General features: G+C 41.1%; 2 protein-coding genes across 3 annotated transcripts; both read right to left on the bottom strand.

The window, feature by feature from the left end:
* Positions 1-542: 542 nt before the first annotated feature.
* prmt7 (protein arginine methyltransferase 7) lies at positions 543-9,764 on the bottom strand. Its single transcript, XM_020652766.3, has 17 exons — positions 9,537-9,764; positions 8,640-8,676; positions 7,852-8,001; positions 6,811-6,919; positions 6,417-6,529; positions 6,020-6,249; positions 5,750-5,930; positions 5,549-5,676; positions 4,426-4,564; positions 4,250-4,333; positions 4,095-4,142; positions 3,865-3,954; positions 3,144-3,305; positions 2,067-2,141; positions 1,687-1,847; positions 1,403-1,499; positions 543-1,292 (listed from the first exon to the last, which is right to left on the bottom strand). The coding sequence occupies exons 1-17, from the start codon at positions 9,629-9,631 to the stop codon at positions 1,137-1,139; spliced, it is 2,055 nt and encodes a 684-aa protein (XP_020508422.1). The 5' UTR covers positions 9,632-9,764; the 3' UTR covers positions 543-1,136.
* A 250-nt stretch (positions 9,765-10,014) lies between these two features.
* On the bottom strand, positions 10,015-23,727 carry exoc3l1 (exocyst complex component 3-like 1). Of its 2 annotated transcripts, none has more exons than XM_065956908.1 (14): positions 23,440-23,727; positions 18,485-18,656; positions 18,162-18,381; positions 17,014-17,217; positions 16,467-16,885; positions 16,204-16,274; positions 15,463-15,580; positions 15,180-15,305; positions 13,988-14,088; positions 13,765-13,881; positions 13,223-13,493; positions 12,511-12,666; positions 12,140-12,273; positions 10,015-11,887 (listed from the first exon to the last, which is right to left on the bottom strand). In XM_065956908.1, the coding sequence occupies exons 3-14, from the start codon at positions 18,376-18,378 to the stop codon at positions 11,701-11,703; spliced, it is 2,121 nt and encodes a 706-aa protein (XP_065812980.1). In that variant the 5' UTR covers positions 18,379-18,381; positions 18,485-18,656; positions 23,440-23,727; the 3' UTR covers positions 10,015-11,700. The 2 variants fall into 2 exon arrangements, with proteins under 2 accessions (XP_065812980.1, XP_020508430.2); XM_020652774.3 differs by having other exon boundaries at positions 18,485-18,660.
* Between the last annotated feature and the right edge of the window lie 619 nt (positions 23,728-24,346).

Genomic DNA, 24,346 nt, shown 5'->3' on the forward strand with positions numbered 1-24,346 from the left:
ACCCAATTACAAGGCATTTTCTAGCTTCTTACAGTTCTCGTTTTAAAGAAATCATTCATTTGATACTAAGTATTTGGTAATGATTCTTCTGCTAAGAGCCTGTTAGAGGTCACAGGTTTTTACTTCATCAGTTAACTGTGAATCTTCGAATAGTAGCCAGATTAGCTCTTATAATTCACAATCTACTGAACATTTGGTTTGATGGTTAAGTGAGAAAGATGTTGGATGTTGACTCCCCATGACCAGTAGAGCCTGCTGACATTCATAAGCCATCACCATCACAGACACAGCCCGTACATGATCCATTAAGTGTTGACTTCTTGTTTCTTGACTTAAATATTGATTATTTATCTATTCTGGTCTCTTGGTTCTCTCCTTTACCCTAAAGTATCAGAGCCCAATACATCTATGAAGGGACTGACTTGAAATTCACAAACATTGTATATTATAATAAACTGCAACCTGAGGACCTAATTAACCAATCAGAATCATGTAGTCATCACCGCTGTGTAATTACAAAAAAAACTACAACCAGACTTGCAGTATGTCTATAGGCAGCGCATTTACTTGAGTCAGTATTGATGACGGCTTATTAACAGCAGATAGTACACTCTCTTATGAAAGCACATTCCTTCATTACTGTTCAGATTAGAGCACTACAAACATGGAGGTGTAATTTCAGAGAACAATCCAACATTATCAGTCCTTGAAAGAATATTAGAAATGAAGAGCTCAGGTTAAATGTTACTGTCTGTTTTAAAAAAAGTAAACTTCCCTATAGGAAACTCCACAATGACACAAAACGTTGGACAACAAATATTAAACTTTATAAAACATTTCTAGAACAACTCGTTTGGCTTTGTTAGATGGCTGACCGGTTACAACACCTCTCTGGTACACAAACTTCAGCTCTTCAGATTTGTTTTTGCTGAAATGCCTGTAACAGGTTACTTTCACAAAAAAAAAATCACTGATGTCCCAGGAAGTGCAACAATCTTAAAACACTGATTTCTGTTCAGTTAATAGAATAACTACACTAGCTGAATCTCAGATGTTAAATGTGCACCAAGAAAAAAAGACAATCCAGACAGCAGTGAGAGGTGAAAGCTCAGCATTAATAGTCTGTTCTTCAGTCACTAGGACTGGATGCTGAAGTCCATCTTAATGTCTCCTAAAGTGGGTTCAAACGTGTAGTTGTAAGACACTGCTGCTCGGCCATCACCTGAACTGTCCCACGGTGAGCTGAGAAAATACACTCCCTGTTTCCTGTGTCGACTCCACTCACACTCGCCCTGAAAGGAAGGCAAAGCAAATCTGTGACAAGATCCCTCCCTTACAATCCTGCTGAACAGGAAGAGATGAGCTCAAAGGACAATGAAAGAACAAGACAAGCTGGGGGTACCTGCTCACTGATTGGTCCTACCAGACCTGCACTGACAATGATGTCATCGGTTAGATGATATTCCATCCACAACGCAATACCATGGCAACGACCAACCCTGAAACGCACATTAAAACAATCTAATCGTAAAGTGTAGTTTACAATTAGAGCCTCACAGATACATTCTAAATCATTATTTTTAAGTAGCTTTACACTCACATGGCAGTAAGTACAATGTAAAATAACTTTATAATTTACCGTATGATTTAAAAAAGAAAACATAGTTACAGAAGAATTCTCAGCACCTTATGAGAGGGAGCGAGCCCTGACTGTTGATTGGCTGTTTAGGGACACACTCTGTAAAGTCAAAGGTCATGACGGCTGAGGACTGGGTCAGAGCACGACACGGGTACTCCCAGAGAGGGTGGGGCTCGGCCTCACGGGACTCACGGAAATCCAGAGATCTCTGAAGGTCACAAATACATGATTTTAGAAAACAGATGTGGAAGTCCATAAAAACTTAGACCGGAAAATAAACGATTCATCTAGGAGTCCAACTTGTGTTCAATTTATTTAATTGATGATTAATGACTTAAGCAATCCCCTACAGTAACCAGAGTTACATGTGGATCACACTGGAGGTTAAATCTGACGGCTGTGAAAATAAAGCATGCTTCAAACTAACCTGGACCATTTCATCCATGGGTGTTACGTCAAAGCCTTCACATGTTCCACACGGTGCTCGTATCCTCCACAAATCCTTAAAACATGTGAAAGTTCATGTATGATACAGTGTACTGTATATATAATATCTTTTGTATGTGTAAAAAACGTTTTAAAATGTGTCCTCAGTTTGAGGCATTAAATGAGCATCTGTGTCGGCAAAAAGGAAAAGGCCAAACATCTCTTATAATACTGAAGTCACTATTTTTAAATTCACAAATGACAGTTTCATATTAAATTGTACAAAGGAGTAGTAGGGCCACATGAGGGCAAAAACATCGGAGATTTCGAGATTTAAGTCATAAATCCAAAAGATTATACTTGGGAATTTGTGAGAAGAAAGTCGCAAGAGAAGAAAGTCACACATTTCAAGAGAATTGAAGTCGTAAATGTACGAGATTAAAGTCGTAAATTTACAAGAATAAAGTCGTCTTTATTTTAATCTATAGCTTCTCAGGAGAACAGCAGCCGCTGTTCCAAAATGGAGAAACATGGAGCATCTACTGGAGTTATACCTTAGTAAAGGTTTCACAAATAAAGGAATACTTCATCTATTGGCATACGTGAGTCATGTCATGAGTATCAGGACCCTGAAAAGATACTGCAAGAAACTGAGGCTTTTCCTTAGAAAGAACCACACTGACTTGGAGGAAATTGTGTCTTTGGTGGGAGAGGAAATGTATTTGCAACCTTTCAGAATAATAGTTTTAACCATAGTCTGATTAAATTCGATTTAGGAATTTAATTTATTTTTTTTAATGTACGACTTTATCCTTGATAATTTACAACTTTAATCTTGATTTTTTTATTCTATTCTATTTTTTAACATGGCTCTAATACTACACCATAAAAGTGTAATCACTTTTGTAATCACAAGTGTGAACACTTCCATTACCATTCATAGAGGATTTCTCCTCAAATCTCCCTACAGGGCAAAGAGCTCTTAAACATACGTACAAACAGTGCGATCTGTTGCAGGCCTAGATTATCATGGATATGACTTTGCCCTTTCTTTCAATCACACATGTTTCTGTCTCACCTGGAACTCTACAGCCATCATGTGCAGTGTGGCAGAGCGGGGCAGCATGGTGGCGTCTGGCCGGAGGAGGCCTGCCAGGGCCGTCCGACAGTACCAGAAGAAGAGAGAGTGCCAGGGTAAGAGGCTGGTGCTGAAGTACGGCTCACCCATCAGGACTGAGATCTGTGGGAGAGATGATTTACGCTCAATCCAACGAAATAAACACTTCTGAGCTTTGCTGCGATATACCACATAGAACCAAAGACACATGGGGGGGGGGATTTGGGAAATTCAACAAAATGGAATTTTAATCAAACAGATTAGAACCCCTTATGGACATTTGGGGGCAGTAGAACGAATCATAAACACGAAGTTTGACACGCTAACAAAAAAATTGGCAGCTATTTAAACGTCTAGCAATGAAGAGCAACATAAGCTTAAGCTGGAGGCATTTTTTTGGGGCCATTTTCATATTGGCGTATTTTTCCTATTAAATAGGCCTACTGTTGCATTGGTACTTTAAAACAGTTTTTTCCTTTAGTTTACAAGCTCAAAGACCCTAAAAATGTCTTTAGAGCTGAAATAGAGGTCAAATCCATGTTACTTAATCGCTCTGCACACAGCCTGTTCTTTGTTTGTAGGCCAGGCCATTTGCTACTCTGCACATCCTTGATGGCAATAACATCAGAGCCACTCTGTTGGACCGCAGCCCACCCCACCAAAGGCTTTGTTCCAAAGGTACCTGTTCCCCTCCTACATCACTGCTGGTCAGCTGCTCAGGCCTGATCTCAAGCAGCTCCACACCTCCTTTCTTCAAGTTGGCTTCCAACACCTGCATGGACAAAATGTTACACTTTATCCTCTGCCTCTGGAGTCTGCTGCTTTAGTGCTGATATAAAACAAAATGTGAAATTATAAATGAAGTCTGTCAGTTGTTAAAAAGGTAAGGTGTGCATTATAATTCTCTTTTACCTGTTCAATAACCTGTTTGGACATTCTGGAGTTTTCCAAACTGTAGACCTAGACATGGAAGAGGAGAATAAAGAGATGTGAGAGAAACAGATCTGAATTTGTTCCATGGTTTGTAAAAAGGTTCAGTATCTGCTCATAGGGTCTAAGCAGCGTACCTTTTTGGCTCCGAGTATGTGCGCAAACACAGGAAGCAGACTCCCATCACTCACACTAAGACACACACTGTCCTCCTTCAGGACCTGGAGGAAACACAGCAGTTTATCAACAACAAAAGAATAACTTGTGTTCGTCTTTTCTCTGACACTTCTGACTGAGGTCGGCCCTCACTTACACTGCGTAGAGCGCTGACGTAGCTCTCTGTGCGCCGTCTGTCGTTGAGTTCTCCAAAACGTGGACGATTCCACACCAGGTGAGCCTGACAGGTACAACACGGCCGAGAGGGAGGAGCCTCGTTCTGTGAGTTCTGTTGGCTGAACACGCAAACACATCGATCACATGCCTGATAACACAATTACCCACGAGAAATTCACTGAACTTCTTGTTTTATAGTTGATGTTCAATACTCCACATGTTTAGTGACTCGTGCTCTGCTGCATTTTTAAATAGATGGAGAATTTATTGATCCCAATATCCATTTTTTTGGGGGGCTTTTTATGCCTTTATTAAGAGATAGGACAGTAGATAAAGTCAGAACTATGGGGGAGAGAGCGGGGAATGACATGCGGGGAAGTCCGATTCAAACCCGGGCCGCCAGCTAGGAGGACTGCAGCCTCTGCATACGTGCACGCACTTACCACTACACTACCAGCGCCCCCACATCAACTATTTTGATCGACTACATCTAAATATGTAAGTCAGCCAAGACAATGTACCCTCGTTTAAACATGCACCACACTTTTGGGAAGCCATTTTTGCTGTTGGAAAGATAGCTAATTTGCAATACAAACAAAGGCACAAGTCTAGAAATCCAAACTGAAAGAGGTTTAAGTTCTTCTGGGCCACCAAGTGTATTACTGTAAACAAAGTTGGTGCTAAAATAGCAACATATAATTGATATTTTCAAACTATTATCACTAACTCGGACTGACAGAGGTGAGGTTGAAAACAGCAAACATTTTTGTTTAGGAGCCAAAGACAGATCCTCTACTTGTCGTTTTACATTCGTCAGTAATTTAACAAATGGTTTAACACAATGGCTGCCTGGCTCAAGGGTATTAAAAAAAAACATATTTATGACAGTGGTAATCGTTTGCTCTGCTGAGAAGACTGAGTTATACCCCTAAGTACCCCTAGAAAATCTACTACTATATAGTAGCCTCTGCCTCGGAGTACGGTGCATGTTTGAGGAAAAAAAGTGATGCTGTTTCTGTCGTGTGATTGTCCACTGCAGGAGAATAAGATCCTAACAGTATTTTTAGCGTGAGTCATGAAATGTATCGTCTGTGATGTGCTACCTGTGAGGCCGCAGACTGTACCACAGACTGTAGTCATCATGGCACACAGTGAGACTCAGCTCCTCTCCTTTGGTCACTGTGCTCTCCACAGGCAGGAAGTACACACTCTGCATCCAGTGGTCCCTCCACTAAAACACAACACAGTGATCAGTAAAAGGGTTGATAAGAGGACAACACAGAACACTGCGTTCTTTAACTCACTGGAGCGCTCTTCGGCTGTGGGTACGTCCAGCTGGGAGCCATGCTGCAGACAATGCTTCCACTGGGATCCATGTCCAGGTCCCACCAGGACAGCACCACGTGGGCCCGACCATCCGACTGAGACGCAAACTGGGAGGAGTGGGTCTGAAGCGCGCTGCTGACTGGTTTACTGAAATCCACACTAGAGTGTAGAGAGGGATGGGAAAACAAAGTGTGAGACACTGGAGTGCACAGAAACAATCCCGGAAATCCTGTTTGTCTCTTTCAGACCTGAACATGGTGCAGAGGGGACCCAGCGGGTTGAAGCTGTTAGGAGACACCTGGCTCAGCTGGATGTCACACACGGAATGAGCTCCAGCACAGTGGGCCACTGCAGGCGGTGGGACCACACGGGCCCCCTCCACCTCCACCGGCTGCATCTGAGCCCAGCTCCACAGAAGCTCAGACTCCACCAGCTGAGCGTAGACGGTGGCCCGATGAGGAACCGCCTCGCAACCCTCCTATGTGGGCATGAAAGAGATAAATCTGAATACCATTTACAGCTCGTAATGTCATCAATTCAATCAAGTATTGCCATTTAAAAACGAATTCTAATAGTCCATCAGCAGGGTGAAACTTCAGATCAACACTTACATTTAACTGCATACACACAAACTCTCACACATACCAGGACTAGATTTCTGTGAGCATGTTCATAGCTCGGCAGGGCTCCTTCACCTATCAGCTCTGTATCAAACAGCTCAGTGATCAGAACATTGGCCTTCGTTTGCATGTCTCCATCTGTATTCCATTACAAACACAACACACATATACTTAAAACATCACCCTCACTGTTTTGTATTTCTCTTAAATGTGATGCTCTTCAGCATTACTCTCTGTTGGACTGTAATGATGGAGCAGCCTGGCACAAGAATTTCCTTTAGAATGAATTAAGTTCTATCTCATCTCTAATAGACATTCACATTTATTTTAGAAAGTCACAGATGCATGCAGCACAAGGTACATATAGTGTGAAAGTGTGAAAGTGTGTGTGTGTGTGTGTGTGTGCGTCTGTGTCTTACCTGGCCCAACAGTGACATCCGTTGAGTGTTTATTAATAATCTTGATCTTGTCAGAGAAGCCGTTCTTCTTCACAATGCACTGTGCTGCTTCAGCCATGGGCTTAAAAACCTGAACCAGACAAGAAAACATTTTGTTACAGCATGACAACAAGAATCCCTCCTGAGATGAAGCTCTCTCTCTTTCAAACCAGAAACAGCAGATACCTCCCTCTCTTTGGACCACCAGATGGCATAAACAAAAACAGTGATTTAATCATTTTGCTGAACATGGGAAATGTATTTTTCGACCACTTCTTTCTTTCTTTTCTTTTGTGTTAGCCAAATATTGTGTTAGATCCAAATCTTCATTTAAAAAACACCAATGTCACTCAATACCAAAAACAAACAAACCAATCCAGGCTGCAAGGTAAGATTAATGTTTTGTTTCCGTCGATTGATGTGGCTTCACAAAACAGTGCAACACTGTATTTTTTATCTATAAGAAAGGGCTTTCTTTTCTATGATATAGTCTGAGATGCCATCCTCTGCATGGCGAGTTTCAATTCCTATCCGTCTGGACGAAGACTTTCAGTTCCAAAGTGCAGAACGAAACACTGTAGGAACAGCTTTGTCCCAGCAGCCTTTGTAGAGCGGAACAAGTCATAGTGTGTGTGTGTGTGTGTGTGTGTGTGTGTGTGTGTGTGTGTGTGTGTGTGTGTGTGTGTATCGTGCTTTTCCTCTTTGCTGCTTGATGTGGTCGTTGTAATTTCATGAAGGTCTGGGAAGCTGTTGTCATTCTTCTTCGTGGGTCCTTATTCTTTTATTATTTATTTTGGTGTGCTCAGCTCTGTAGCTTTTACAGATCAACTTGATTTATTAACTGCATGATTGGAACCTGCACACTTTATGCTCCTCAGCACTTTTACCCATGTACTGTGCATTTGCACTTTGTATGTTTCATGTATTTTCTGTGTTGTATTAAGTGACTCTCCCTTACTTGACATGTACATTTTACCCCTCTTACACTGTACAGTCCAAATGCAGTAGACTACACATGTTTACCTCGACAGCATAGCAGAAGTCGGCTCCAGCGGTGACAGCCATCATGGACAGCAGGCCTGTTCCTGTCCCGATGTCTAACACGATGACCTTCTCACCCCGCTGCTTTACTCTGGCCACAGCTGCCTGGATGCCTTGGTAGTACTTCTCATTCTGGAGGAACAAAATTAATCAGCTACTTCGCACTGAATAGGAAAGATCTGTCTGCAGAGGGATTCCAATGAATAAGCTTGATCACAATCAGTATTCTTTTCTCCTTTAATTAAAGCCAACTTTCTTTTGAATAGACATTAGTGAATTCACAATGTGTAAATGATGACTCCATCATGTCAAAGTTCTGCAGCCTTTTATTTTGTCTTATAAAGATTCTGATTTGATGCCTCAAGACAAGGACACTACTTTTTAACTATGTAAGAACACAACACTGCATTATGCAATAGTCGCATAAAGAGACACGCCAAACAGAAAGTACACCTCATTTAAAAGTTGGAACTTATTTTTTTCCCCACATGTGATGAAAAGGCAGAGGTGATATATTTAAACTTATCTTACAGAACATTTCATTAAGTAGTCCTTATTCGTAAAAAGTAAGCGAACCTCTTGCAACATTAAGTTATTTCTGCCAAAGAGGAAGACGCCCGCTTCTGAGAGCAGGGTTGTACTTCATTTCTATTTTCTATTGAAGAATGTGACACATGTTCATTTGTATCGTTACGTAAAGAGTAGGAAAGGTAAATCAGAAAAATGCTGTAACAGAAACAGTCTCTATGATGATATTACGCATCACTCACCCTGTCACGGTCATGGAGCATGTCCGCGTAGCAGGACCTGAAAAATAAACAGAACAACAGATCGGGTTGGACCACTGTTAGCGTCTGGAAATCTTAGAATTTATGATCATGTCAATACCAACCAGGAACAAATATGTGTTAAAAGTGAGGATCATTCCATAACTTGATTTTTAATTAATGGTAATTAAAAATGTAAAGTCTTCGAGTACATACATGCATTTCTTTATTCTGTTTAGAAGCAAATAAACATCGCTGCATATTATTGTTGTTCTAATGGGAATTCATAGGTCTGAAATGGGGCTGCTGTTTCCATTATAATAAAACAAGTCTTTGGAACAGGCAGAGAAATAAGCAGTGCAATATGTCAGCTCGCTTACATTATCACAATATATTGCAATATTTTGAATTGACACTGTAGTGATGTGTATCACATCCAGTTTGAAAATATGTCACTATATAAATGTATATATATATATATATATATATATATATATGTTATTATTATTTCTTGTTTATTTTATTTAATCAGTAATACTGAGTATGTTAAAAAGAAAACACTGACTGATCACTATCAGATTGTTTAAACTTTAAGTTCCTCCAGAATAGACTGCTACATTATCAGAAAGAAAACTTGAAATAATTACGTTTCCAGAATTTGTATGAAAACATGTACTTGGTAAAGCCAGAGTCTCTACCTGCCTGGTAATAAAACACCTTTCTTCTTTTCATCACACAACACAAGACAAATATTCTCATCGCCTGGTTCTGAGTCTTTGTCAAGTTTTCAGATGACTCAGGATTCATTAAAATGGGATAACAAATGTACACCAACCACACAACGACACTGACATGTGTTGTTGTGTGCAGCTTCTCATACATGATGTGATGCTAAGCTACCTGGCTATCTCCTGGTGGTAGTCGTACTCCTCGCTCTCCTCCACCCAGTCTAAAGCTCCAGTGGTCGGGTTGGCTCTTCCACAGAAGGTCTTCATCTCCGCAACAACACTTAAAACACTCGATTAAGATGTGTGGCTTAATTAAAAGCTTTAATAACGAACTCAATCCTATACAAAGTTATGGTTGTCTGGACTAAAGAAGCAGCGTTGCTCCAAAGGAAGCGGCCATCTTTCCAAGTGACGTCATAGATTTAGTCACGTGACTGGCACTCATGAAGTTTATCCTCCTTTTTTAATAGCACAACACGTTTGACTGTGTGTTTTAATACAAAAATATGACAGTATAAGGATTCTCAAATTATTAAAGAAGAAGGTCGAAAGTTAGACTTTTTATTTCGATATGTCGGCTTTGATTGTGAAGATAAAAATGCCTCGCCTTTCTCTTCCTCTGTCAATGAACAATCAGTGAAAGCTGTGTATTTTTACAAAGCATTTATTTAGACATTTATGCTCACAGTATACAATGTGCGTTATTGGACCAGATGTTGTAAAATATTCTCAGACTGAAGACCAGAAAAAAACACAATTCTAACGGAAATTAAAGAAAAATAATATAAATACAATAAATATACATAAAGATTCCAAATATAATACTCAATATCAACAACAAAGGGAGATGAGACATACAAAGACAAGTTAATAAAAGAAAAAAACGTCATTTTATAAATATGCTGCCCAAGTTCTTCAGGTAGATAGATCCCAGTCCAGGAGCCTTGGCAGTAAAGCAACGATCATTTTAATGTCCAGATGTGACAGAACATCAATTGTTCTTTCATTACTCTCGTGTTGTAACTGAAACAGTGTATCTCTGTTAATTTCTTACATCCTGCAAAAACAACCATTCAGATAAGTTTCTCATATGGTGACCATTTGTCCTATTTAATTCGTAGAATATATCCAAAGAAGCCTTTATTTTGACTTAATTTCAAATCCTTCCTTGGAATGAAATGAACATGATATCATTTGCACAAATTCATTTGCTAGTGTAAACTACAAATGTTTGTTTTCAGCAGGAAATATAAGCGGTGTTGCAGTTCAATACATTAAGTTGAGTAAACCTTGAATATTTGGATACTGTTTATTTTGTGAGTGGAGTTTTTCTGTCTGCCTCCAAAATGCAATGACGGTAAAATGAATTTTATTGGAGGTGTTCAAGCTTTTGTTCAGTAGAAAATACTATCAATTAAATCTGTAACCTGTAAACAGCAAATAAATCCTATAGAGTTACATCGTTTGTTATCATTACGCAATGACCAAGTGGGTCCTCTTAGAGCACTGAGTGCAGTTTACTGACGCCATGTTACAGGATTTCTGATTGTTAAAGACACATCAGATACTACAGTTAGACCTGCACCAGAAAGTCACCAGCCTGACTCCCAGGTAAACTGTAAAAAAATGTCAGACTTTCCTACTCACACAACAGATATCTACGGAGCCCCTGTAGTCCCAAAAAGTAAAAAAAAACTTGTGCGCAGATGATATTATTTCTTCAGGGGCTCCGTAGATATCATCAAAGAAGAATGCCACGGTTTTTAAATGGGGCCCTATTATTTAAAATCTAATAAGGGATCTAAACGACTAACAAGAACAAAATGTTTTTGTAATTGATCCATGAGATTGCTTCAGCTGGCAGTTTGTTTAGTGTCTGAAACACAAGAGAATGAATTCATAATGATAGACCTTGGTGTTAAAGAGCAAGGTACTTCTATTTACCAGAAAATCATATTTCATCATACTCTTCAAAGCCACCAGAATCCATTGTCAAAAACAGTAATTTATCCTCACAGAAAACTTTGTTGAACCTCCACATTTCCCCCAAAGAATAAGGATGCAGCCAAGACAAAGCTTGAAGAGACTTCTGTGGTGAAACACAAGAACACAGTGATGGTGGCACAAGGCAGATCTCAGTGTGTAACAAATGATGGTCCATTGATGAACAACATGCATGTGAACATAATCACACAAAGGTTCCTTTAAACAAAGCTTGAAACTCCTCATCGTGTTTCTTACTGGTCCTTCAGATCGTTGAGTTATGATGTGCTGCAAGCTCTCGGCTTGATTATCGTTCAGACCAGATTTTAAAGTCAAATTCAGGTTTCACAGTTTCATGCACACTTGGCAGTGGGCAGGCAGAAGACCAGGGACGAGGGGCGCACCAGGATGTCAGTGAAGATGGGCCGGTACCCTGCAGGGAGAGGGGGGGCACTCTGCTCCAACAAGTCCAGCACAGACCCTCTGATGTCCCTGGAAACGTCACTTCGAATGTCCATCAGCACAGAAACATGCTCTTCACTAAGGGAGCAGAAAAACAATAAGTGAAGTTATCACTGGCCTGGTCGGAAAAAAGACAGAATCAAAAGTTTAACACTAAAATCTTTATGTTAACAATGTAAGTGGTACATTTAAAATACACTTTTACTTAACAATCTCCTAATTGTTAAATAACTTTGTTATGAGGGTCTAACTCGATATTAATGGATACCATATGGTTATTAACATGACTTTTAGCAGGGAGGGTTAGAAAAGCAGGTGAGGTCAGATTACCCGATGTCAGGGTATTTGGCTGCAAGTCCGGTAACTTCCAGGGTTAGCATTCCAGGGTCTTTCAGTCGGATGAAATCAGCCAGGATGGGGAGTAAGGCCAGAGGATTCACTTCAGGCACTGACCCTTCACCATCCTGAAGACAGGTAAGCAACTCAGTTTGAGTGACATGAATGCTGATATAGATATCAGTAACTCTGACAAACCTGTTGCGGCTTAAGTTTCTAAATATCTATAACATTTGGATGCTAATAACGATAAGACGCCCCAGAATAGTATAAATGAAAAGCCATTTATTATGAACTTTTTATGAAAACTGAAAAGACAAAAGATTTTGTCGAAACCAAGACATTCAGAGTCAGTTCCTCCTCACCAGGCCGTGAAACATCTCTCTGAACAGCTGCTCGTCTTGAACCATCTGCTGAGCGAGCTGCTTCCTCTCGTCTGCGCCCCGACACACCAGCCTCTTCTGCATCAGAGCCCTGACATACTCCACCACCATCAGCCACTGGGCCTCCTCCTGCAGACGCTGTACACACACATACACACAAACACACACATAGGATTCAGCAGGTTTGCTGAATACAGACTAAAATGAACAGAGTACTGAATGGAAATTTCTACAAATGTATGGTTCTATACATCTGCCTAGATTTACTGTTTGCAGACAGTTTATTGTTTAGTTTGTCAGGGACCATGTTCAACATACAGTAATCTCAATAAATTAGAGGAGATGCATTGCACCAGATTTAGCTGATTAGCTAGATTCCATGTGTAGTCCCTGGGCAGGTTGACACACAAACGATACAGAATGTAATATGCAATTAATCAATACGAAATATGATGACAAGTATTTAGATGCTTCACCTATTTTTTTTCCTATTCTTATACAACTTAAATATGAAATTATACATACACTTCCCTTCCATCCATAATCCTTAGAGGATAGCTATGAATGCAGGAACATGCCAAACTTAAATCATAAAGTTGTTTTCAATGAATAAATACAATCTGTGTAAGATGTCTGTGTAACTAGACTTCCATCTTCACAGGAGATTGCGAAAGAAACAGAGCAGAGCTGTGACCTCTCTGCAGGGAGGTCGAACACGACTGTACAGCTCTAGGTGACGCTCCAGGACGTGGCAGAGTTTGGGGACGGGTTCTCCCTGGACCAGCCAGGGTCGGGTCAGCAGGCCTGGGAGGAGAGGCTGAAGGTCCAGCAGGAGCTGATCCATCACCAGGCGACACGCTCGTCTCACCGCCCGGTCAAGCGCTGCCAGAGGGTTTGGAGGAGTCCGAGAGAACTGGCTCACTATGCGGGACGACTGCTGCTGCCGCAGGCTCTCTGTGGACTGTCTGCATCAAACACAAGGGACACAGAATACTAGCTATATCAGTCATCTGATGTGGACCAGATGTGCTGATTAGAAACCTTCTTTTCAGAATGTGTAATACAGACAGACATGCTCCGGTTTTTTTTTCAAAATGTTGTCATGACATACTTTTCCCAGAATAGTAAATTACACTAATTACATCGTCATATTGCCGAAAAATCTGTGCACACTGACGACAACGAATGCTTTAAAGCTTTGTCAGTGGGGTCATCAACTGTCTGCCATTAACTCACTTGAGGATGATGCAGTTGCTGATGGAGGCCAGCAGGTAGTGGAGGTAGAACTTGCTTTTTCTGTTGCTTGGATCCCTGCGATGCTCCTTCCCAAATTCCACCAGTGCTTCTCGAAACCTTTGGAGGGCAGGAATAACGGTGAATGAAAAGGTGAGAGTGAAGACTTAAACTCAGCTGGTTTTCCTAAGTGAAATGGAAATGCCTTGGCAACATGGTCGCACACCTGTTAAGAAGGTTCTCCATCTCGTACAGTCCCATCTGTATGATCTGATCTCGCAAGGACTCGCCAATCATCAGAGCCACCCGAGCGTTCTCCTCCAACATCTAACACGGTCCCGCAAACAGACAAGCATACGCACAAATCACACACTATCACATGACTCATCACTTTGTGTCGAAACACGGCACATGGGCATACGCTGGAAAAGTGGAATGCTGGAAATAAATCAAAGTGCTCCAAGCAGGTTAAAAAGACAGTCATGTTTGTTAATTCAGTTTAAAAGAGTAGGAAGCACTTGATCTAATTAAAAACAACATGTTCACACAGTGGTGACATCTTACCTATATCAATATCACCAGCAAGAAGCAGAGATGACAAGAAAAATAATACAATGATAATACAGCATGCGCAAATTATTTAAAGGTGAAATCTTGTAGTTTAAACTTGGCACTATGTTTTATGTATTTTGTAGGCTATACTAATATAAATACAACGTATTTGAATTGCTCCAGTGGATTTCTTCTGCAAAACAGTCAGTAATAGCTTCAACACATTCAGAGCTGCATTCTAGATGTTTTCTTAAAGTCAGTTCAAGACATTTGAAAGGATTCCCACATTGATGGACTTTTTAGTTACAGAGTAAGATGTTTTTTTGGAAACCAAAAACAGTTGTGGCATCACTTTCTTCAGGGCCACAAGATTCGACAGACAAACATTGTAATTCTACCTTCCAGAACACCAAAGTATCCAGTGAACCAATCAGTTCGTCATTGTGTTTAAAACAGACTAATAAATGAAGGCAGTGGCAGATTGTGAGATCCTGAGTGCCGCAATGTCAATGTTCTGTTTTCTCCAAGCAGACTTTAGTCGTGAAAGAGGTGATGTATACGTTTTTGGCCAAAATAGGAACTAAGGCTTTTCTGCAGTAAAAAGTAAGTCTACCTGCAGTAATTTTGACTTAAATTAACAATATGCAGGGCTCATTGGTTTCTGGTTAGGTAGAGCCTGCGCCATTCATGCCCTGTGAATTGTGGCAGAAGTCATTGTTTGCGTTTTTCTGAATTTAAAAAGAGGTCGATGGGTCAGAAGTTAATGAAAGGTTCTTTATAATGTCGCTTATTGCTAACGTTCTGTCTGCAGACATTATGTGTTAGAATGGGGTTGTACTGATTTTGTATTTGTATGGCATTCATACCTGTGTGATGATAGTGGGCAGGCTGGTGTGGTAGAAACCTTCATGGTCTGTATCGGGCTCCTGGTCTCTCTGCCAGTCCTGGAGCTCCACCTGAAGCGCTTTGTGCATCCACTCTGATACACTCTTCTGCAATAGCAACAATATAGACACACACATTGATCGTCCATCATGTTTCTCCACACGTCTGTATTTGACACTCAGCCCATTACTAAAAAGAAAAAGGATCTCTGTTTTTTTAATGTTCTGTCTTTAGTGGTGTATGTATCTTTAGTGGTGGACTCACCCGAACACTCTGCACATATTTGTTCTGCAGCTGCTCCAGCCCTTCAGGAGAGATCAGAGGTCCCAGTTCTTCTTTCTCCATCACACCCACCAGCTCGGGATGACCCATCATGTCAGGACTGCCAAATCAGCATGGTTAAACAGGTACTATGTGTCTTTTTGTTTTGTCATGTCAGAAGTTATATGTTTGTGACCTACATGGGCGATCAAAGGTTGGTCTCATTTTAAATCTTATTTTGTTTAAGGAGGTTTCTCAACAAGTGAAAGGTCCCGGCAGCATAAGTGACAGCATTCATAAGAGCAAAGGAGCATCACTTCTTCATGTCTTAATCTACTTGAGTATTGAAAACACTGAAACCAACCTTTATGATAAGAAAGGAGATATAACAAAGTTCCTGTATTCCTTGCGGCAGAAGCGACACCATATCAGCTTTGGAACAACACAGTCTTGTTTTATTGCTTTTATTCAATTATTTTTGTTGGTATATTTGCATTTTTTCATGCTTCCCCCCCCCTCTGGTTTCCTTAACTGTCCTCATATCTCCTATCTTTCTAATCTCCCTTTTTTGTTTTTGCATTTTTGTCTTCTTGCTTCAACTCTTTCTTAGCTTAACTTTTTGGACTTGCTTTGTTTGGCCTCATTGATTAGGTTTCTGCAGTTATGTTGTGTTGTAACAAAGCAGACACACAGGCAGAACAACCAAGAATAACATGACAAATGTGTGCAGGTGTTGTAGCTCACCTGGTGAAGATGTGGAGCACCCAGTTAAGCACAGCAAAGATTTCTCCACTCTCCAGGTCCCAGCTGCTAACCTAGGCCACAAGAATCCCTTAGATGTATACAGTGAGCTGCTCGTTGGATTTAAACAGTTGTTAGAAGGCATACTAAATCTGCAGTTGCTGGTGTTGGCTTTAAAGTATAAATACAACATTGAACAGCTTGAGGACAGCTTAAAATGATCAAATGCTAGACATGGTGCAGCAGTTTTTTCCCACATGACTGACCTGTGCCAGGTGAGCGTGTAAACAGCGGTGGCTGGCCCTCAGGTAGGCTCCCGTCAGCTGATAGTGTGAGGGGACGCAGTGCTCCAGCAGGTGGCGTACGGTGGTAAGGTCAGCCATGATACCGTGCTGGAGGGCAGAAAGGTGGCCTGCCAGACCTGGACCTCGAGTGTGCAGGTAGGAAACACTGCGAAAGCGGGCAGAAACCGCCTCCTCAAGTACCTGGAAGAAGCATGCTCTCCAGCAGCGAGGTCTCCCACGGGGCAGGGGACGCGTGTTGCCTCTGTTTCCCCCTCGCTCCTCCAGTAAAGCTCGGTCCAGGGTCTCCTCCCGCTCCACTATCCTCACAGCTGAAACAAATGGAGTGGGGTTTTGTCTAGCCAGAGCCAGACTACTGCTCACCACCGCCCACAGCTCCTTACCTGCAGCAAGAGGGTGGATGACGTGCACATCATTATACCATCATCTGCTTTGTAAATGAATCCAAAACATCTTACAACCTATAGATCACAGACACATCACTACCCTTGTGTCGACTGGCCCTCCTTACCCAAAGCGTCCACCAGCTGTCCGACACCAGAGAAATACTTGTCCACCAGCTCCTGGTCTTCTGTGCTGAGCCCATTTCCTGTGGCTCCATGGAGCTGCCAGAGGATGTCATCCTGCCAGCGCTCCAGATCCATCAGCCGGGCGTGGGCTTCCAGGAGTCGCCGGGACTCCACCAGACGCTCTGTCTCCAACACCATGCTACGCACTGCAAAGGGAGGGGAGAGTTTTGATTCCTGTCATCCTCTAACTATGTAATGCATAAATCTTTTTCTGAGTCCTGGGGCTGTAGCAGACTGAAGATGCATATTTGAACTTCCAGCAAAAATGTTCTTCATTTGACCATAAAAGTGGTAAAAGTGGAACTTTTGGAATTAGGTTTGTAATATAAAAATATAACCCCTTTAATCATTTGTATTCTCAAAATCAGAGAAGAACACACTGTTTTCAACAGTACAGTATGAAAGTGTATCGAAAGACATATAACATCACATCTTCAAGACCCTGATTTCGAACCAAAATATGCTGTAAATCTACTTCCTGGAATTATTATCAATATTATGAAGAATATTTTTCCATTATAAGACAGAAAATGTCAACATGCAGATACATTTTGAAAGAAATTACAATGATCACCATATATTCTAAAGTAAAACCAAAGCAAAGGGCGCAGGTGTCCTAGCGGTAAATGCGCGCGCCCCATGTACAGAGGCTGTAGACCTCAAAGTGGGCGGCACAGTTGCGAATGTGTAAATCTAGCATTTTAAGACCCAACCCTTTGCAACAATTTTTACAAAAATCCGACTTATCAAAGAACAGCATGTCAATTATACATTTCACGACAAAGAAACAACAAAACATCTGCAAAAATGTGTTATTAAAAAAATCAAGGAGGATCCATTCCTTCCATTGAAGTTGCGGGAACATTTATAACTGCATTTCACGACCAGTTTCTATTTTAATCATCCCATGTCTAGCATGGCTTGTAGAGGGATGCTCTTTGCTAAAGATAAATCCAGGTTTAAGAGAAGAGCAAAACAATGCCAAATGGAGACAAGTGTACCCATAGGCAGGATTGCTCACATTTTTACTTATTTCTGTGAATGGAATGATTTGCCTTCAGGCCTGTCTGCTCACAAAGCATCGTCTCACCAGAGTAAAGTCGTGGCAGGTTGCTGACGGCAGAGAGGAGCTGACTGTGATTGACGGACACTTCTCTCAGCCTCTCCAGAGACTTCACCCCCTCTGAGTTTCCATTGGACTCCAGTCCAGCTTTCTTTAAAGTGTGTGACACCTCCTTAAGCTCCGTCCTGGCCTCCCTGAGCTGCTCCAGACCCCAACCTACCCCCTCCAGGTACGACTGGACCATGGACTGGAAGGTTAGGGACAGAGTGATTACTCTTTTGTACCATGGTAGACTTATAGCAACAATTTCATGAACGAATATCTGGGTTTGTGTGTGTCTTTGATGTCACCTTTAGTCTGGTGTGTATGGAGGTGGTCCTCTGACTCTCTCTCTTCCTGTACTGGCTCAGGCGCTCCAGATGCTCAGGTCGGCAGAAAACCCCTGAAGCCCACTTCAAGGCAGCACCTCGGGCCAAACACTCCGCCCTTGCCACTTCTGGCCATATCTCAACCACTGACACCCTGTCTGGAAGAAAAAAGAGAAACCATGAAGGATCTTGAGGCAATCATGAGGTGTCATTTTACTGAAAGTGGCTTGTTTTACTGTTTTTTTGTTGTGAATGTCAAACTACATAAAAAATACACCATACAGTATGAGCCATGCAATTAAAAATGGATAGCAATCACATCACATACCGTTATGTATGGGTTTAATAGTTAGCATTCACATTGCAGCCAAAAGGGGCCACTTTCATTATGTTGATCCCCACAGAAGTTTGATACATGTCACATTTAAAAGGAAAACAATAAATCAGACCTAAGCAAAATAAATCCGAACTGAGCATGAAGGCTTGCAGTTCGAATTCAGCATAAGTCTCACGCTGGTTTTGCATTGGTTCTTAGTATTGTTCTGTATGTATTCAGGTGTTGAAATTGGTATGGGAAAGGAAATAAATGCATCAGAGCATCTCCACACAAATTCAACAACTAATACGAACCAAAACAAAAGAACACAAACAAACAAACAAAGTCTTAAAAAACATCCAATTACCGACAACACAACTAAAACTCATAGACCAATACAGACAAAGCAACTAGATTCAACAAACAAATACCTGTAAACATCCAGTTACAGACAACCAGCAAAAATATGATCAATCAAAACAATGAAACATAAATAACAACACAACCAAATACCACTACAGAACAAATACAGACAACCACATCAAATACTGACAACACAACCAAATACTGACAACACAACCAAATACTAACACCAGAAACAACCACATTCTGCAATTCTACAGTTCACTTAGTGGACGCTTTAATCCAAAGCGACGTACATCAGAGAATAAGTACAACCCAAGCAAGAATCTGGAGAAGAGGAAACAACATCAGTAGGTGCAAACAAACAGCTTTAAGTCTGATTGGACACAGGTTCTGACTGGCAATGCACAACATCAACAGCTGCTCTTGAGAGTTCTGATCAGCATCAAAACCATCCTAAATATTGTCATTGTCATTATCAAACAAGACCATCAACATCATCAAATCATTATCGTCATCATCAATATTATGAATTGGTAAGTGTTCATGAAAGAGCTGGGTCTTTAGCTTTTCTTAAAGGGACTCTGCAGATCGAAAGGAGTTTGGTAGTTCGTTCCACCACTGGGGGGGGGGGGGGGGGGGCACAGAGGACAAGCGTGGTTAGAGACTTAGGGCCCTGTTGTGAGGGTTGGATTAGACGCCTTTCATAGGCAGAGCTTCATGGGCGGGAGGAATGTCCTGAATGACCTGGATGATAGAGTTTAGGTAAGGAGGAGCAGCAAGTCACATGTTGACAACACAGTGAAATACCAAAAATGCAACCAAATACAGACAAAACAACAGAATATCAACTAAACAACACAGCTAAAAAACGTACAATTCATCCAAATAGTACAACAAAACCAGAGCACGACCAAATACAGACAACACAAATAAATGGCGACAATGATGCCAAAAACCAGCAACATCACCAAATACAGACAACTGTTAAATATGGACCTTGCCAAGTTTAGACAACACAAGTAAATACCGTCAACACAACCAAAGGACGACAACACAAGAGTAGATGGACAACAAAACAGAATATTTTTTGAAAGTCATCAATTTTTTTTAAACTATGCATGTAGACCTAGAGGATGTACTGCAAAGACAAGCTATGCATGAATGAAGATGTTTTTACATTGCATCATGCTGAGCTCTCACGGCCACCTTACCTCCTCTTCTATATTTTCCATTTGACTGTTTAGTTACCCACCGTTTTAGCCATAAAGAAACACCATATTGAGCATGCTGAGCAGCAGCATTATTGATGCTTAAGGAATAGGATATGCCGTGCACTCTGACTCAGACATTTCTCTGCAACTTAATGGAAAGGTTATTTTTATAGCAGGGAGAACTGAGTCTCTGGTGTCGGACAGATGAGCAGGTTATCTCTCATATTTTGTGTGAGTCAGATAGACAGGCAGCCATCACGTGAGAATTCTTCCATTTGAGTTAACTTAATTGGGTTTAAGTGAATAATGAAGTGGTTAGTGACTCAGGCAGAGAGCTATGTGCTGTGTTAGGTCACCAACAGAAAGTAGCCTTTCTGTTTTTTGAAGCATAGATGATTCTAGTCATTAGATCACATATCAGGGCACATTTGTGCCACTAAAAGTTCAGGTTTTTTCATTAAGAGGCTCATGTGAGTTAGTTATTTACAACTATGTATTTGTGTGTGTGTGTGTGTGTAAATGTTTGTCTGAGTTACACAAACAAGGCTTTATCTCTCTCTCAGAGGAGGTCATGGGACACTCTGCTATCGCCTACCAAGCCTAAACCTGAAGCCCTAAAACGTCATCATCAGCAACTCTGCAAAACAATAAAAGCATAGAGCTCGCACTCAGGAAAGTGATGAGTGTTCTGTAAGCTGCTGCTGCAACAGCACGGAGATAAACACAACTCCACAGAGGACAATAAAGCAGCTACTAACTGTTTAGACCGTTATAATGCTGCTGTGATGGCATGATGGTAGATGAAATCCAGAGGACCCTGTGGCCATGAAGACATGCCGTAGATAATAACAGACTTATCTCTAATACATTATGAAGAATCATATTAGTTTATAACTTAAAGTTGCTTAACAATGAAGCTAACACAGCAATATCAAAAACTGCAGTTCCTCTGGTGGCCACTTGAGGCTTGATCAAAAAGCGAGTAATCTCTCATTAGGCCCCATGTTAAAGTGCTCATCTTGACAGCAGAATTAAAGAAGTTTGCAATGATAAGGAGTTTGCTCTTTATAGGTTATTTCTTTATTTGTGTATGAAATTCTATTTAACTCTATATAAATTTGGTTCAGGATTAATGTTTTGACAATGGTATTCAATTCAAGTTGACTTCTTATGTATTTATTTATTTCCTATTTTTAATGTACAGCTAATCTGTTTTAATTATTCTGTTTCTGGTTTGAAATCTTTGCTGTTGATTTATTCTTAAGATTCATTTTATGCAGTATCTTTGTTTATGGACGCTCTTGGTCTTTTGTAAGGATTATATTTCAATTTTATATTGTTTCTCTTGGTTGTGTAATACTTTGGTCAACGTAAGATGTGTTAAATGAGCTTATTAAATATAGTCTACTTGACTTGACTTTTGCATTTAAGGGATGGGGTGCTGCTTGCTGTATGTACGGTGTCAACTAAGCTAGCTCTTTCACTGGACTTCACTTTGAACTGTGCTGCTGCTGTTGGTACCTTTTGGATTTTTTGAAATGCAAATATCAGACAAATAACGTCTTGTTGTGTCATTTATTGTACCCAACAGGCAGTAAAAGCAGTCTGTGCTCCAGCTTTAGCTTGTTAGCGTAAACCTGCTAGCACTAACAAATAGCATAAACTGAAGTGCAATTTATTGTTCTTACTTGCCATGCAAATAACCTAGGATCCAGTTTTAGCATGTTAGCTTACTCTTGTTGAAACTGACATATGGGTATGTAATGGGCAGCTGTGGCTCAGTTGGTACAGTCGGTAGTCTCTCAACATGAAGGTTGGGGGTTCAATCCCCAGCTCCTGCAGCTACATGTCCAACATGTCCCACTTGTTCTTGGGCAAGACACTGAACCCCAATTTCCTCCCACTGCTTTGTCAGCAATGTATGAATGAGATTAGTTACTTCAGATAGTCACTTTGCATAGCAGCCTCTGCCATCAGTGTGTGAATGTGTAGGTGTGACCTGCGGTGTCAAAGCACTTTGAGTAGTCAGAAGGCTAGAAAAGCGCTATACAAGCACAAGTCCATTTACCATTGAAGATGTCTGCTCTCTCTGTATGTTGCTTTCAAGTACTTTCAGCATTTGTTGTATATTCATTTATTCCTGGCAGCTCTTGCATCACAGGCAGGTGTGTTGCTGGCTTTTCCATTAAAGAAGACAGCTGTAGCTATAGGAACACTACAAAATGTAAGTGACTGGGGTTTGTGTTGTTTATCTACTGAATGCTCTCCAACCAGAGACTGGGTGAGTGAGCTCTCTGATTGTTAAATGTAGTCGAATGCTGAGAATGAAAGGGCTTTCATCAGTGGACAATATACTTAATCAAAAATGATGTTGATAAATCCAGAAAAGGACTTTTCAGACATTCACAAAACTGAAAATCTTTGAGATTCTTACTTTAAGTGTCATGTTAGCAGCAACAGTTGAGAATTTCTTTACACATGGTTAATTTAGTGGTTGTTATTTTTCCATCAGTTGATGCCCACTTTGTATGCAACTCAAGCTACAGATTTTTGTCTTTGCACTACATCCTCAAGGTCTACACCAAAAAAGTGTGCAAAATGTAAAGGGACCTCTGGGATAAACAGCTTTCACAACTTTCTGAAAGTGCCATCTAAACTTAAAATTCAAACAACCTGATGAACAGTGACTGCTGTTATTTCTTGAAAAACAAATGTGTTTTCTGTTTTTGCAGGATTACAGCTTAATGTATTCAGGGAGGAGTCCTCATCACACTGAGGATGTTTGACACGGACTGGCAGATGTTCAATAAGTAATCAAAGGCCAGTGCTGACACCAAAACCAATATATCAATCTCACCTTAATCCTGTAAAGACTAGTTTTCAAGAGTTCAATCAATACTGTAACACTGTAGCCATGAAGCACTTTGTTTTGTCTCTTCCTTCTAATAGGTTTTTAGATATGTGGGTGTGGGCATGCAGCATTGTTGTCAACAGCCAAACAGTGTGTGTCTGTGCATGTGTGTTCAGTATGTGTGTCCTGTTACCTTCTGGTTTGTCCCCAAAACTCTTCTGATTCCCCGCTGACATTGAAGGTCAGTTTTCAGCTGCAGAGTCTCCTTGTCCCCGAGGGCTGGCACTGAGGGTACCCAGGGTGCAATGCTGCCACAGAGCGGTGAAGACAGACACAGATGACACAGTGGAGGAGGAGAAGAAGAAGAAGAAGGAGAAGAAAGGGTGGAGGAGACAGGGCACATATCCATTCTACTGACGGCTTTCCTCTTTCACCCTCACACACACCCTCTCTCCCAGACACATCCTCTGCTGAGAGGCCGGCAGGAAAGGGAGGGAGCTGGGCAGGGGGGGGGGGGGGGGGGGTTGGTTGGAGGAGGAAGATAATAATGCTGGAGAGAGGAGGGTGAGGGGGGGGGAGGGGCAGGGATAGGGAGGGTATAAGGAAGCAGGCTGCATTCAAGGGCTTGTTGAGAAAATAGAAAGAGAGAATAATATTCAATCCAGCTTTCTGTTTCCGAACCCTTTAGCAACACCGTCTTCACCAGCAGATCCATCTCCATGACAACTGTGCTAACTCCACCTACTCTTTGAGTCCATGTGATGCAAGTAGAAGCTACAAGTGGACCATGTTTTCTTTCAATTCTATTTACAACATCAAAACTGAACTGCTTTATCTACTTAAATCTTTGAGGTTTATAGAGCCATAATGCAACATTTTGGGAAGTGATGTCACTAGCTTTACTGGCTTCGAGTTAGATGAGAATATTGATAGCAGTATGCCACAAATTAAGGCAGGGAACAACTAGTCTGGTTCTGTCCAAGGATGAAAAAAACTCTCACCTAAACGTATATAACATGAACATGAGTCAGGGTGGTGACTAAAGCTAGACTCCAAAGAACTCAAACAGACTAAATTGAACACATTTTCATCTTCAGGTA

This window comes from Labrus bergylta, chromosome 7, assembly GCF_963930695.1.
Source record: "Labrus bergylta chromosome 7, fLabBer1.1, whole genome shotgun sequence".
NCBI lineage: Eukaryota > Metazoa > Chordata > Actinopteri > Labriformes > Labridae > Labrus > Labrus bergylta.